The following is a 13,989-nucleotide window of genomic DNA, read 5'->3' on the forward strand; positions in this document are numbered from 1 at the left end:
AGGTCCGATCTTCCATCCTGCTTTACAGTCGCTGGCTTTAACGGCATGGTTGTTAAAAGCCAGGTGTTTAGGGATAGGGGGTTTTCTGACTCTGATTCTTACGCTCTTGAAGGCTAGGAAGCCCACTTTTAGGAAGATTTATCATCGTACGTGGAAATCATACATTTCATGGTGCGAAACGCTGGAGGTGCACTCTTGCTTGTTTTCGGTTGCCAGGGTTTTGGCCTTTCTGCAGAAAGGGGTTGAACAGCGGTTGGCTTTGGGCACCATCAAAGGCCAAGTGTCGGCCTTGGCGATATATTTTCAACGCCCGTTAGCTAAGCATACCTTGATTCGTACCTTCATTCAGGGAGTGCGCCATATGGCTCCTCCGAGGCTGTCCCCGCTACCTCCTTGGGATATAAATCTGGTATTCTGTTCTTCAAAAGCCTCCTTTTTGAGAACATTTGGAAGATTCTTCTGCTTTCATTGTCTCAGAAGTTTGCCTTTTGGTGGCTATCACTTCTGCCTGCAGAGTGTCTGAATTGGTGGCATTGTCCTGCCTTTCACCTTATCTGGTGGTCAACAGAGATAAAGTGGTATTCCGCCCAAATTATACTTTTCTTTCTAAGGTGGTTTCTAATTTTCATTTAAATAAATGACATTGTGCTGCCTTCACTCTGTCCCAAGCCCAAGCATCCTAAGGAAATTGCTTTGCATTCTTTGGATGTGGTTTGGGCGATCTGGGTTTACCTGGTGGTTACTGAGTCTTTCAGAGAATCTGATGCTCTTTTTGTCCTTACTGAGGAACCTCGTAAGGGATTGGCTGCGTCTGCTGCGACCATTTCCAGGTGGATCGGGCAGACGGTTGTTCAAGCTTATTCGCTGAAGGGTCAGGTTCCTCCTTTCCCAGTGAAGGCACATTCTACTAGAGCGCTGAGTGCCTCTTGGGATTTTCGCTATCAGGCGTCAGTGATGCAAGTTTGCAAAGTGGCAACTTGGTCGTCTGTGCATACGTTCACGAAATTCTACAAAGTTGATGTGTTGGCATCTTCGGATGCCTCTTTTGGTCGCAAGGTTTTTCAGGCTACTGTTTTTAAAGAGAATCTTTTTTTGTTCTCTTTTGAGGGTGTATGTTTTGCTAGGGGAGGTCCAGTTGTTCCTGGTTGAGCTCCATATTACCTGGTTGGCTACGCTTTAGCCTTTGGGGAGTTACGTTCTTCTTTGCATTGTCTTCCCACCCCTCATAAATATACTGCTTTGGGACATCCTAATGGTCTAAGAAGATATGGAGCTGCGTCTGTCGATGAATGATAAAGAAAACTGGATTTTTGTACTTGCCATAAAATCCTTTTCTCTGAAGTTCATCGACAGATGCAGCACCCACCCCTCTGCTTTTGAGTGTGTGGGTTTTTTTTTTGTCTTCAAAACACTGCTTTCAACGAAACTATATGCTGTAGCAGAGTGTGTGGGGTTATGCCTGCAGGGGCAGCCCCCATAGGCGTGGTAAAGCTTTTTCCTGCCTAGTGCCTGTTCCTGATTGGAGGAGCATAACCAATGGTCTAAGAAGATATGGAGCTGCGTCTGTCGCTGAAATTCAGAGAAAAGGATTTTACGGTAATTACAAAAATCCAGTTTTTAGTCCCTTGGAGAACCTTAATGAAGAGGATATATGAGAAGAGGCTTGGTCTCTTATGACATTGGCTAATAGCTGGCCACATTCGTCTCTATTGGCATAGAAGAATTTGCAACATTGTCTAAGAGCATCTTTAGTCTTGTGGGTATACAGGGCTTGCAACACACTAAATGGATTGAAGCTCAACCCTCTCCTAAACATTACTTGTAGGGAACAATTCAAATGAACCTAAATGGGCATATTGATATATGATGTATAATGATGCGATTGATCAAAAATCACATGTGTGAGTGCAAAAATCTTTAATTGCATACTAATTAAAAATACACAAAATCACAAACGCACAAACATTAACATATAAAAACTTTAACGCCTGCCACTGGCTCTTCCCAAAGTCCCAAATGGTAAGGAAATGTGAATCCTCAAAATGGAAAACAATATGTCCAAAAATATATAAAAGAAAAAGGAAATATTTTAATATGTGATGTTGTGAGTCCCATAGCTGGAGTGTTTTCCAAAAGGGAACATATCTGAGATCTGGATATAGAGTTTACTCCTGTGGATGAAAAAGAACTAGTGAGCACCAAGACAAAATAATTTGTATGATGGATGAGGTTCAAATACGCATAAACTCGAGTCATGGAAAGGGATTGCAGTGACAAACTGTGGTCCAGAAGAGACATGAATATATATATGCTGGTGTAATGACCAAGTGATGTCTCCGTCTCCCTCACATAGACTTGTCCTCGAAAGGCACAGTCTCATTCCTTTGAAATCAATATACTGCTGATTGCTAGTATGTATGCCTCTATGAGGTCAAAAACAGCCACATGCCACAGATGAATGATGCTGTCCTTGCTGAGGGCTTGTGGTTTCACTTGAACCTCCACAATTGTATGCATGTGAATGTCCCTTAAACACAGTCCTTGTAAAAGAATCCAATGCAATCTTTGTCCTCTTGTAATGTGGTAAACATAAGTATATACTCTGTTGGTGCATGATGCAACATCACTTTAAATGGGCATTTCCCCCATCATAGGTGCATAAATCACTTGTTATGTACATAAAGTCCCCTCATAGGTGAATATATCTCTTGTTGTTTTTCAAAGTCTTTTTATTAAAAATAATGACAAGGAAATACTCTGTATCCTTGTAGGGAGAGAGAGTTGCTTTCTATAACTAAAATGTTCCATAAATCTGAAAAGATGGCTTGTTTGAATTAATCCTCTTGTAGAAGAAGAGGGAAGGGGAGAGGCAGCCAGTGGACTGGTGAAGAATAGCCTGACCAGTTTTTCCGGGAGTCCCGGCTGCTTCAGAGGCTCTATGTGGCGTTCTCTCAATGTCCTCTTTTATATGGATAGGTTTCCAACTCCAAAGATGGCCAACTTGATCCTATCACGCATGCGTGACGTGCCGAAAACAGAGGCGCCTTGTAGTGTTGTCACCAATACGACTCACTGGCTTAGCCTACTGTATCATTCAAGTATGCCACACATGCGGTGAGGCACAATGTAACCTCAGAGACTGCACGGACTTATCCCAGCAATGTCCGACATGCGCTACGTCACCACACAGGGCATGCTACACAGGGTGATTGTTGAGCAAGACAAGTTCCGATGTGATGCAGGTGTTTTGTTTAGCCTCTATGTTACAGATGTCAGAAGTCATCTAAGATTTGATTAATTTTGGCTTCCTTCTCACGTTTTAGTCTGGTGCCATGCTTAGTGAGGATGCCCAGTATAAAAGGCTTATAAACTTCCCAAACAAGTAGCTGGCTGGGTTACAGTCCAGATCTGCATTTAACTTAAAATAAAGGGCTATTTCTTTGACAACATCTGCCAGAGTGAGGGGATCCTGTAATAGACTCTTGTTAAGGATAAGGAACTTTATTTAAACTGTGACTGTAATTGTTGAAATCTCATTGGATGTTGACTAAAATTACTTTTTTGGAACACAAGGATTAGCATGGTGTGTGAGCTTTGTTTTAATTCTGTATATACTGTATGTGTTGGTGACCCATGGCCCTGTACTTTTACAGCTGGAACGCTATGCAGTTATTTAACATTTATTTGCAGACATCGTATTAATTATTCAGTTAACTTTTGGAAATATCAAAAATGATTTTATGCTCTATCCAGAAAGAGCAAATGCAGAAAGCTTATGCCAACCACAGAAAGCATCTTAGAGATCTGTTATTTCACAAAAGCATATGGTTTCAGTTGAGTAATTTGTGGTATTACTTAAATTCACGCATGCTCTTGTTTTCCCATGTAAGAGAGTCAGTCGTCTTTTATTTTAAAAGAGGCTAAAATGAAACAATGCATTATTTATGTTTAAATACTTTTTGAAAAGATAAACTGTATAGTTTATGGTTAAAATATGCTATACGTAAATCCTAACAATTTACTTTTCTTATTTGCTCCCCTTTTCCTGGTAAAGCTATTCTAAAGCTTGTCTTCTTTTTTTTTTTTTTGTTTAATTTAATATCAAACCTGTCATACTTGCCTGCTCTGTGAAATGGTTTTACATAGAGCAGCCCTGATCCTCTTCTTTTTGGGTCCCCTGCCGGTGGTACTGGAACCCCCCCCCTTTCCCCTACTGAGTACCCCTAATAGCAGGCCTCTTGCCATGGGGGCACTCGAGCAGGCTTGCTCCCAAGCCTTGTTCCTGTGAATGGAAAGTGTTTCGTTTTATATCTTTTGACAAGTGTTAAAAAAAAAAATAAATAAAAATAAAAAGTTTTTGCTTTTCTTCTTGAAATCCAATGCTAAACTGTGTTCTGTGGCTTCTGCCCTGGATTCTACCCTACGCAGTCTTATCAGTCCTGCTCAGCTCAGCCTATCCCCTATACTATAGAGAAAAGCAGAGGGTTTGTTGTGTAGTTCTATACTAGCGTGACAATGCTGTACCTCTATGGATACAGTTCAGAGGATTAGCATTGTCACCCTATGACTGGAAGTGTGTTTCTGGCAGGATCGCCAGTTTTAATCTAATTTATTCTAAATTATTCTAATTTCATATGTCATTTCCCAGTCCTGTTTACGCAGAGTGTGGTGATTGGCACTTTCCCACACTGGATAAATGCAAGTCACCATTGGGACACAAAGAAAACAATTGTTTTCTATGTGCCTCATTAACACTGCAACGCAGCGGGGCGGTGCCATAAACTGCTTTAAAATACATATTTGTAGCATGTTATAGGGTGACACTGCTCTCTCCCTGGAAGGAAGAGAGGAAAGATCCCTGGTGCTGCACATCCATGGCGTCCTATGGTGGTATGTGAGAGAGACAACCTCAGTCTAGGCTCCCGCCAGGCCACAGCCCAAACGCATTTTACCCTGCCCCGTAGCATAGTCATGTGGATGTAGTGGATGCAGCATCACCCACACTACTCCCCATAGGGATCAAAAGGCACACTAAACAAATCGTGGGTCACTGCTCTGTCCCTGTTTCCTAATTGTGCCCCTTCATTGTCACACTGTCACACTGGCATTCAATGGAGACAAGTGGCCAGTTCATCACACATTTCACAGGCATGGTCCACTATTGCCACCCTAAAAAATGCAATGCAGCCATCAGTGGAGTGCATGTGGAAAGAAATTTGCTGAAAAGAGGTTGCAGGTGAGCAGCAACATTTAGATGCAAGAAAGGATTAAAAACAAACATTGACTTAAAAAATTGCAATTGTTTAAAGTGATTTGTAAGGTTCTTTTTTTGCAAAATAACAAACATGTTATACTTACCTGCTCTGTTTTAAAATCCTCGATCTTCCTTCTGGGGTGCCTGGGCTGTGCTCCTGGCTCCTCCTCTTCATCAGGCACCCCATGGGAGCACACGTGTGGGCACGCTCATGAGTCCCGCTGTCTGCGTCCATTGACGCAGACAGAGGGACTTGATCCTGCTCCCCTGTCACTGGATTTGATTGACAGCAGCGGGAGCCAATGGCTCCCTCTGCTATCAATCTATCCAATCAATCTATCCAATATCTAATAATATTTTAATGATTATATATTGTGTTTTATATAAGATTTTATATTGTACTTTGCATCTTTGGCCTGATTTGTGGTAACCATTTTTGTTCTACCAGTTTTGTATGTAGAGCCACATTATGTTTACATGGGACTCTCTTATGCCTGGACTCTGGCCAGGACCTTAAGTTTAGGGCCAGGGTTTTTTTTACATTCTACTGCAGCATGAGTTATAAGCTCTGGGGGTATCTATCTTGTACCACGGTGGTTCCCTCTTCATAGTTTTCTTGCACATGGGTAGAAACTCAGGAATGTCTTGTCTTGCTTCACTTCACTAAGTGTGGAGTGTTGCAACAAATTTTACATTTGCAACCCTAAATCCATTTTGCAGGTCATATTGTACTTAGGCATTTTGGGGTGGTGTCTATCCTGTATCAAAATGTCATACTTCTTCCATGGCTTTATGTGTAGATGGTATGATAGTTTATATTGCTGTATTTATGTAGTGTGTGTCCTTGTGCTACAAGAAATGTTGGTACAGGGGTATAACCATATTTTGCATGGGCAACGCAGTGGCTTGGTGGTTGGCACTTCTACCTGGCAGCCCTGGGGTCATCGATTCAGATCCAACCATGCCATCAGAGTCCTGTATGTTTTCCAAGTATGCAAGTGGTACTAAAAGCCGTAGCTGGTAAAGGCAGAACATAAAGACAGCAACCTGATTGCGTACCTTCTGCTGCTTCAAATAAGGCCCTGACAAACACAGCCAGCAGCAGCGCCTCCTCATCTTCAGCAATGATTGCAATAAGTGAGGTGGTAGTGGTTGCAGGCATGAATAAATATGTGCAATTAGGCGTGTATGTGCTCTAATTAGCAGAAAGAGGGGTGCATTTGGAGGCTTGTTCTAGTGGATTTTGGGCATCCCAGAACATTATAGGCCAACCCCCTACTGCTTAGTCTTTTCAGGTGGCAGTGAGGGCACAGTAGCTTGGGGTATCAGCGCTGTAGCAAAATAACAGAGCTGTTGTGGAATTCAGTGGTGATATATAACTGGCACAATTTGTGGCTCTTTTCCTGGCAATCTCCTTGTCTCATTCTCTTTAGTACAAATTACATAAAAATGTAAAAGACCAAATAGGACCAAGGATTGAGAACTCTAGCACAGATCTTGCCACTGCATTATACAAGAGATAAGACATAGGAAATTTACAAAACTAAAATCTATTAGTGGTTGATAAACAGAAGTATATTGAGATGGTTCATTGGTGTCATCATATGTTGTGTAGATTCTTTAATCTAGCAATGAAGCTATTTCAAAGCCTTTAGATTGTCTGTCATGTTATCTTGTCCTACCTATTTTTGTTTTCACTCACAATGCTTTTTTTTATTCCCCCCTCTAGCTTACATGCCTCCAACTTTGATTCTTCTGACTCAAGACCTGTGTCTGGAACACGTTTGAGTCCCTTGCCACGTGTGAGTTGATGAGTACTTTCTTTGCCATGTCATTGAGCCAGACAATAAACAGGTTGCTGCTGTACCAAGGCATAATATAACAATTAGCAGAGTTATTGCTTTTATTCCACAGTTTTTTTTTTTTTTAATTCTCTTTTTTATATGATGAATCGTAGTGTTTCTTATACAAATCAGAGGCATTTAAAATGTTGGCATTCTATTAACCTCCACATTTCAGCTAACATTTTTTTCAATGTCAGTCAGAAAATTATTCTTCCTCTCCAGTTTGTATACAGTTGCAAAAAAAGGTTTTTAAGCCCCTGTTCACACTGGTACGATTTGACCGTTCCGAATCGCATGACAAATGTTACACCATTGTCGGAAATTGCAGCGACTCAGAAAAAGGTTCCTGCATTACTTTTTGCTGATTTCATTGCGACTTGCATAGACTTTTGTTGTATGAAGTCGCAAGCCGCAATGAATTTGGCAGTGCAAATCGCACTGATGTGCATCTTTGAAATTGCACTGAAGTAGCACGATTTCAAAGCTGCACCAATGTGCCCCTTAAGTAGAACTATTGTCAAAACTTTGTTTTTCATTTGGATAGAGTAAGGGAGGGTTATATATAATTTTTTTTTTAATTTTTGTCCCATTTGGGAGATTTCCCTTCACTTCCTGTCCCAAAGCCAAAACAGGAAGTTAGAGGAAATCCTTGCAAATTAAGTGCTCTCTTGGGGCTCCCCAAGTCCCCAGAACTAGTGTCTCCATTGGAAGATTTCCCCCTAAAACTTCTGGGGACAACACAACATTTTGGATTTTCTTTTACTTTCATTTTTCAGTGATAATGGTAAACGGAACAAAGAGAGAGAGAGGGTGAATCTCCCTCTCCCTCGCACAGACCACAATAACAACCTAATGGGTGTTCCATTCTGTCTCATCTCTGTCCAAAACAAAACAACAAAAAGTTTAACCTTTAGTTTTAGAATTCGAGATTTACATGGATTTATAAGTCAATGGCTTCTAATATCTGGCCTGATTTTTAACTAGTACACAGTAATATACAAATAATCTGCTTAAAATAATAGCACACAAATTTTCTTTACTTATCAATTCTTTACTGAATACATTGTTTGAACATGTAAATACATAAAGATTATAAGTGCAGCGCTCTACAAAAAAATATTATCAGATATACTGTGCCCTTATGCCAAAGACATCAATAAACCAATAAATGTGTAAAAATAAAAACATTTACCATAATGTGTAACAAAAACAAAATTGGACATATCTAATTTCCGATAAGATATCTTCTTCCAAAGTTTGCAATCCTCCCTGTGCACCTCTACCTCCACACACCATGCAACAGAACTACTCACCAGAAGATGAGATCTCTTATACATCAAGAGGTCAGATGCCCTCAGAGCCAGAGGACATTACTTGTATATAACTCTTTAATCAGCTCTCCGTCTAGTACACTAAACACCTTATTTCCTCGTATTTCAGTAGAAAACAAAAAAGACCCGATCTAAGTGGTACCCATAAAATTTAAAAGCTTTATTTTCCTTAATTAAAATCCTACCCACAAACCTAGATGTGCCACATAGCCATATAATACCACTAACTCGCTCTGTAAGAGCTCCTCTGGATGGACCTCTTTCCCAGCATGATGACATGTATGCAACATGAGCAGAGCCAGAGCAACGTGAGCAGAGCCAGAGCAACGTGAGCAGAGCCAGAGCATCTGAGTCGTTGCGTCACCGGGCGCGACTTCATCAGAGATGTTGACTGCTGATCTCACAGCTGGCTTGCCATTGCGCATTCTTCTGGAGTCACACTGGGTTTTCTGAATGAGCCTGTATGTGTTATCCCACAGGAGGTTGGGCGTGGGGGGGCTGAACTTTCACTCAGCTCACCTAGTCGAGCTGAGCGGAAGTGGGAGCGGGTATCTGCAAAAAATAGGTATCCGCTCTCAGAAATAAAAAGAACAACATCCAAAAGTGGTTGAGGTGGGGAAAGCAGGAGAAAAAGCAGAACTTCTCCTTTTAGGTAACCCCCTATCCCTCCCCTGTGTTGCTGGACATGGCTGTGAAAGTGTAAACCCTTATCCTCCTCTGTTGATGGTCATATCAATGAAAGTGTTATTCCCCCATGTTTATAGCATACTAAAACAGGCCCTATAAATCCAGAGTCAAACCCTCTTTTTGATGTTTTCATGGACTACTTTGGATTTAAACAAAAAATGTGACCATAGGATACTGTATCAGAAATTATCTAAAAAAAAAAAAAAAAAAAAATTAGATATAACCGGCATCAGCCATGTCCGCTCGATGAACATTTATTTTATGAAACCATTTTAAAACATGTAGGTATGCCTAATTTCCATGGAAACCACCCCCTGACATGACAGCACAGTGTATTATTGCTTCTGATTTGCAAAAAAAAAAACGCTGTCAACCTTGATTTCTGATGCACTACAAAGAACACAGGCCTGCTCATCTCCTCCTCCTCTCCTCATCTCCTAGTGCACTAGCAGGGAGCACAGAAAGTTATTGGCTCTCAGGATTTCTGGAAAAATCGACATGTATTTTATGCACTTATAAAACAGACAAAACACTTTCAGTGGTATATTTAGCAGACCAAAGGGGTCTACATAGATTTTAAATGTATAGCTATGTACCTGTTATTATACATATTCTTATAGCTATGTACCTGTTATTATACATATTCTTGAGACAGTCAGAGTTTTGGAAATGCAGCAATGATAAGTGGATGATCTAAATTATTTCTTTAAAAATACTTGCAAAAAAGCCTAGTTAATGGCACAAATTTTCTTGTGAATTGGTAATCTTGTTTATCCCAGTTTATACAGCAGATAAAATGTATTGAACATGTCACCATTTTTCTAGGTAAATATATTTCTAAAAAATGTTCCATACATGTCGGTAACAACCCATGCAATCCATACAAAACCAAAACACATAAGTTCAGAAATAAGGTTATGTGTAATAAAATGGAATGACACAGGGGAAAAGTATTGAACACGCTAACTTACGCCTCCTGTATAGAGAAACTAGTTGCATGCATTGCTCAGGTGTGATTTTTGGCCCATTCTTCCACACAGTCTTTAAATCTTGAAGGTTCCGTGGGCCTCTTCTATGAACTCTGATCTTTAGTTCTTTCCATAGATTTTCTATTGGATTCAAGTCAGGTGATTGGCTTGGCCATTCCAGCAGCTTTTTTTATTTCTTTGAAACCAATTGAGTTTTCTTGGCTATGTGATTGGGATCATTGTCTTGCTGAAATGTCCACCCTCGTTTCATCTTCATCATCCTGGTAGATGGTAGCAGATATTTATCAAGAATGTCTTGGTACATTTTTCCATTCATCCTTACTTCAATGAAATTAAGTTTGCCAGTACCGTATGCTAAAAAACAGCCCCACACCATGATGTTTCCACCTCCAAACTTCACTGTTGATATGGTGTTTTCAGGTGATGTGCAGTGCCATTTGACCTCCAAACATGGTATGTATTATGGCATTCAAAGAAATCAATTCTGGTCTCATCTGACCAGACTATACTCTCCCTGTATTTCACAGGCTTGTTTAAATGTTGTGCACCAAACTTGAAACAAACTTCAACATGCTTTTTCTTCTGCAATGGAGTCTTACGTGGTGAGTGTGCATACAGGCCATGGCGGTGAGTGCATTACTTGTTTTCTTTGAAACAATTGTACCTGCTAATTCCATGTATTTCTGAAGCTCAAGTGGTCCTTGGCTCTTGGACAACTCTTCTGATAATTATTTTGATCCTCTGTCAGAAATCTTAGGAGGAGCATCTGGTCATGACCAGTTTATGGTTAAAAAATGTTCTTTCCACTTCCAGATTATGGCCCTAAGAGTGCTCACTGGAATATTCAGAAGCTTAGAAATCCTTCTGTAACCAATGCGATCAGTATGTTTTGTAACAATAAGGCTGCAAAGGTCTTGAGAGAGCTCTTTGCTTTTACCCATCATGAGATGTTTCTTGTGTGACACCTTGGTAATGAGACACCTTTTTATAGGCCATAAGTTGAAACTCAACTAGCTGATATTAATTTCTACTGACAAGGGGCAGTGTTGCTTTCAAATTACTGTTAGATTCCAGCTGGTGTCTTGGATTTCCATTCCATTTTATTACACTACTTAATTTCTGAACTTATTTTGGTTTCTTTTGAATGTATGGATTGCATGGGTTGTTACTGACTTGTGGTAAAAATTTTATGTCAGTAGCACATTTAGAAATTATATTTACCTAGAAAAATGTGACGTGTTCAATACTTATTTTACCCGCTGTATATAGTAAAATGATACATTTGACTATGTACGTAGGATTTTTATAAAGGTTTTATTTTTTGATTTTCCAGAAACCCAAGCTACCTCTGACGTCAGTCACAGATGATGATATTATACAAACAGTTCCTCAACCACCTTCACATAGTCCAGTACAGAAGCCCAGTATAACTCGTGCACGCTTGTTTAGGGCTTCATCTCAGGGAAATCTGTTGACCGACTCTGAAATTCCTCAAGTGGAAGGTGTGTACATAGTTTTCGTATCATGCATGCTCACACCCTGATTTATCGAAAAGACTTGCATTGGAGTGATGTGGGCATTATTTCATCCTTATTTAGAATTCAGCAAGCATTTACAATTTTTTTGGAAAGCTTCAGTCTGCTCTCTTGAAGCACTTAAGCCTTACGTTGCTACCACCAGCATATCTTGAATCAGCCAAAATTCGGGCCATTGATGGCCCTCTGAGCACACCCTTGCTCTTTTTTGATTTTTCAGTCAAGCTTTGTGGGCCGAATAGTGACCACATCCTATGAAATGCAGTCACTGTTAAAGCGGAGTTCTAACAGTTTTTGTGTTTCTTAAAAATGAGCAGCTACAAAAAGTGTAGCTGATAACTTTTAATAATTACACACTCACCTGTCCCACGGTCCCCTGCCAGTGGGACCCTCGGATCTCTCCCTCTTCTCCCCGTGGCGCCGGCATCTCTAATGTGAGCACCGGCTGTGACAGATTGGGGCTTCACAGGCAGGTGTGCACTGCCCATGCGTGAGATCGCGCTGTACGTCCGGAGTGGACGGGCAATCTTTTGGGACCTGTGAAGTGTCCCAAAAGATTGCAGGGAGGGGGAGATGAGAACTTTCGCTTAAGCCGCCTAGACATATGGTCAACTTTGTATAACCATTCATTGGCAAAAAACAGAGATGCTTCTGTTGTCAAAATTCAAATTAAGGGTAGAGAAGGACTGCATGGGTAGTTTTAATTCTCCCCATCTTTGAGAAAATGGAAAAAGCAGGGAAGGAGGCCTCTCAGTAAGGCTCCATGCGCACTGGGCTTAAAAAAAGACAGTTCCCTTAGCAGAAATAAATGTATTTTTTGTACATAGTTTTTTCTGCCAGAAAACTCCATTCAGAAAGGCTCCATGCCTAAAAATCGCTGCTACTATAGGAGTCTTGTGTTTTGCCTGTAGAAGCAGCCCAGAGTTATCCTATGTGGTGTCCATGCACAATTACAGTCATATTTTAAGCTCAACGTTTAGAGGCAGAAAAAAAACCCTTCTAGTTTTCGTTTCTGATTGGAGCTTTCTGACAGAAAAAAACGCAAAACGCTCCAAAACTTATCTAAACTATGTACAAAAACGCATTTTCTTTCTACCAAGGGAACTGTCTTTTCTTTTTTTTTTCTTTAAGCCTAGTGTGCATGGAGCCGCACGCAAACCAGAAGGGTTTTTTCCTGCCTCTAAACGTTGAGCTTAAACTATGCCTGTAATCGTCCTAATGTGCATGGACACAAAGGATAACCTTGAGCTGCTTCTACAGGGAAAACACGAAACTCCTGTAGTAGCAGCAAGTTTTAAGTCGGTGTGCATGCAACCTTAGGGCTAGTTCACACTAGATGCGGTGCGAATTCACAGCAAATTTGCTGCTGTTCTGCACCGCATCAAAATCTCAGCCTGTTTATGCCAACTGATTGCAGAGTGTATGTCAAGTTAAGAACAATCCGTTTGCAAAACGCAGCGCAACTTGCAAAATCGGATTACATGGGTGTAAACACCTATGCGATTCGATTCTGGTGCGGCCAAAAAAAAATGGTCCTGCACGAGTTTGGCCTGAATGTGTTGCGAATTCATCCATTCAGTTTGTATGGATGCCCAATGTGGTGCGAATCCAATGTCTGGCATCGCACTAGTGTGAAATGGCCCTAATAGTAATTATTTTAAAATGCTAACAATTCTGTGCTGGTGTACAGTATGCTAGTGTACATTATTTCACAAAAATCAATACACCCCCTCATAATTTTTGTAAATATTTTATTATATTTTTTCATGTGATAACACTGAAGAAATCACACTTTGCTATAATGTAAAGTAGTGAGTGTACAGCTTGTATAACAGTGTAAATTTGCTGTGCCCTCAAAATAACTCCACACACAGCCATTAATGTCTAAGCCGCTGTCAACAAAAATGAGTACACCCCTAAGTGAAAATGTCCAAATTGGGCCCAATTAGCCATTTTCCCTCCCCGGTGACTCGTTAGTGTTACAAGGTGCCAGGTCTAAATGGGGAGCAGGTATGTTAAATTTGGTGTTATCGCTCTCACTCATACCGGGACTTCCGGTTCCGGCGCCGAGTGTTAATAACAAGTCACGGCAGGTTTAGGTCACAATAAGGTAATAAGTGTGGCGTGGACCCCTAGCTTAATGTATCTAGAAATAGCTCTGCACACTCCACAAGCTGTATGATGCTTACATCAGATCGGAACGAGATACAGGAAGTGCGTCATCGGGTAACCCTGACATGGCGACATCACTTCCGGTTCCGGCATATGGGGAGGATGAGAGTCCCAATATGGCGGAGCCACTTCCGGTTCCGCCACCGGAATAATACTAGCTTATAGCCCACAATTTAG

General features: G+C 40.8%; 1 protein-coding gene across 1 annotated transcript in view; it reads left to right on the forward strand.

Annotated features, from left to right (window-relative positions):
• The window catches only part of ARMC2 (armadillo repeat containing 2), a 189,688-nt gene that overhangs the window by 17,476 nt on the left and 158,223 nt on the right, over positions 1 to 13,989 (forward strand). The window contains exons 2-3 of the mRNA XM_082250903.1: positions 6,984 to 7,056; positions 11,439 to 11,607. Coding sequence (XP_082107029.1) covers positions 6,984 to 7,056; positions 11,439 to 11,607 — 242 coding nt within the window. The remainder of the gene's footprint in view (positions 1 to 6,983; positions 7,057 to 11,438; positions 11,608 to 13,989) is intronic.

This window comes from Pelophylax lessonae (assembly GCF_965119305.1).
Source record: "Pelophylax lessonae genome assembly, chromosome: 3".
Taxonomy (NCBI): Eukaryota; Metazoa; Chordata; class Amphibia; order Anura; family Ranidae; genus Pelophylax; species Pelophylax lessonae.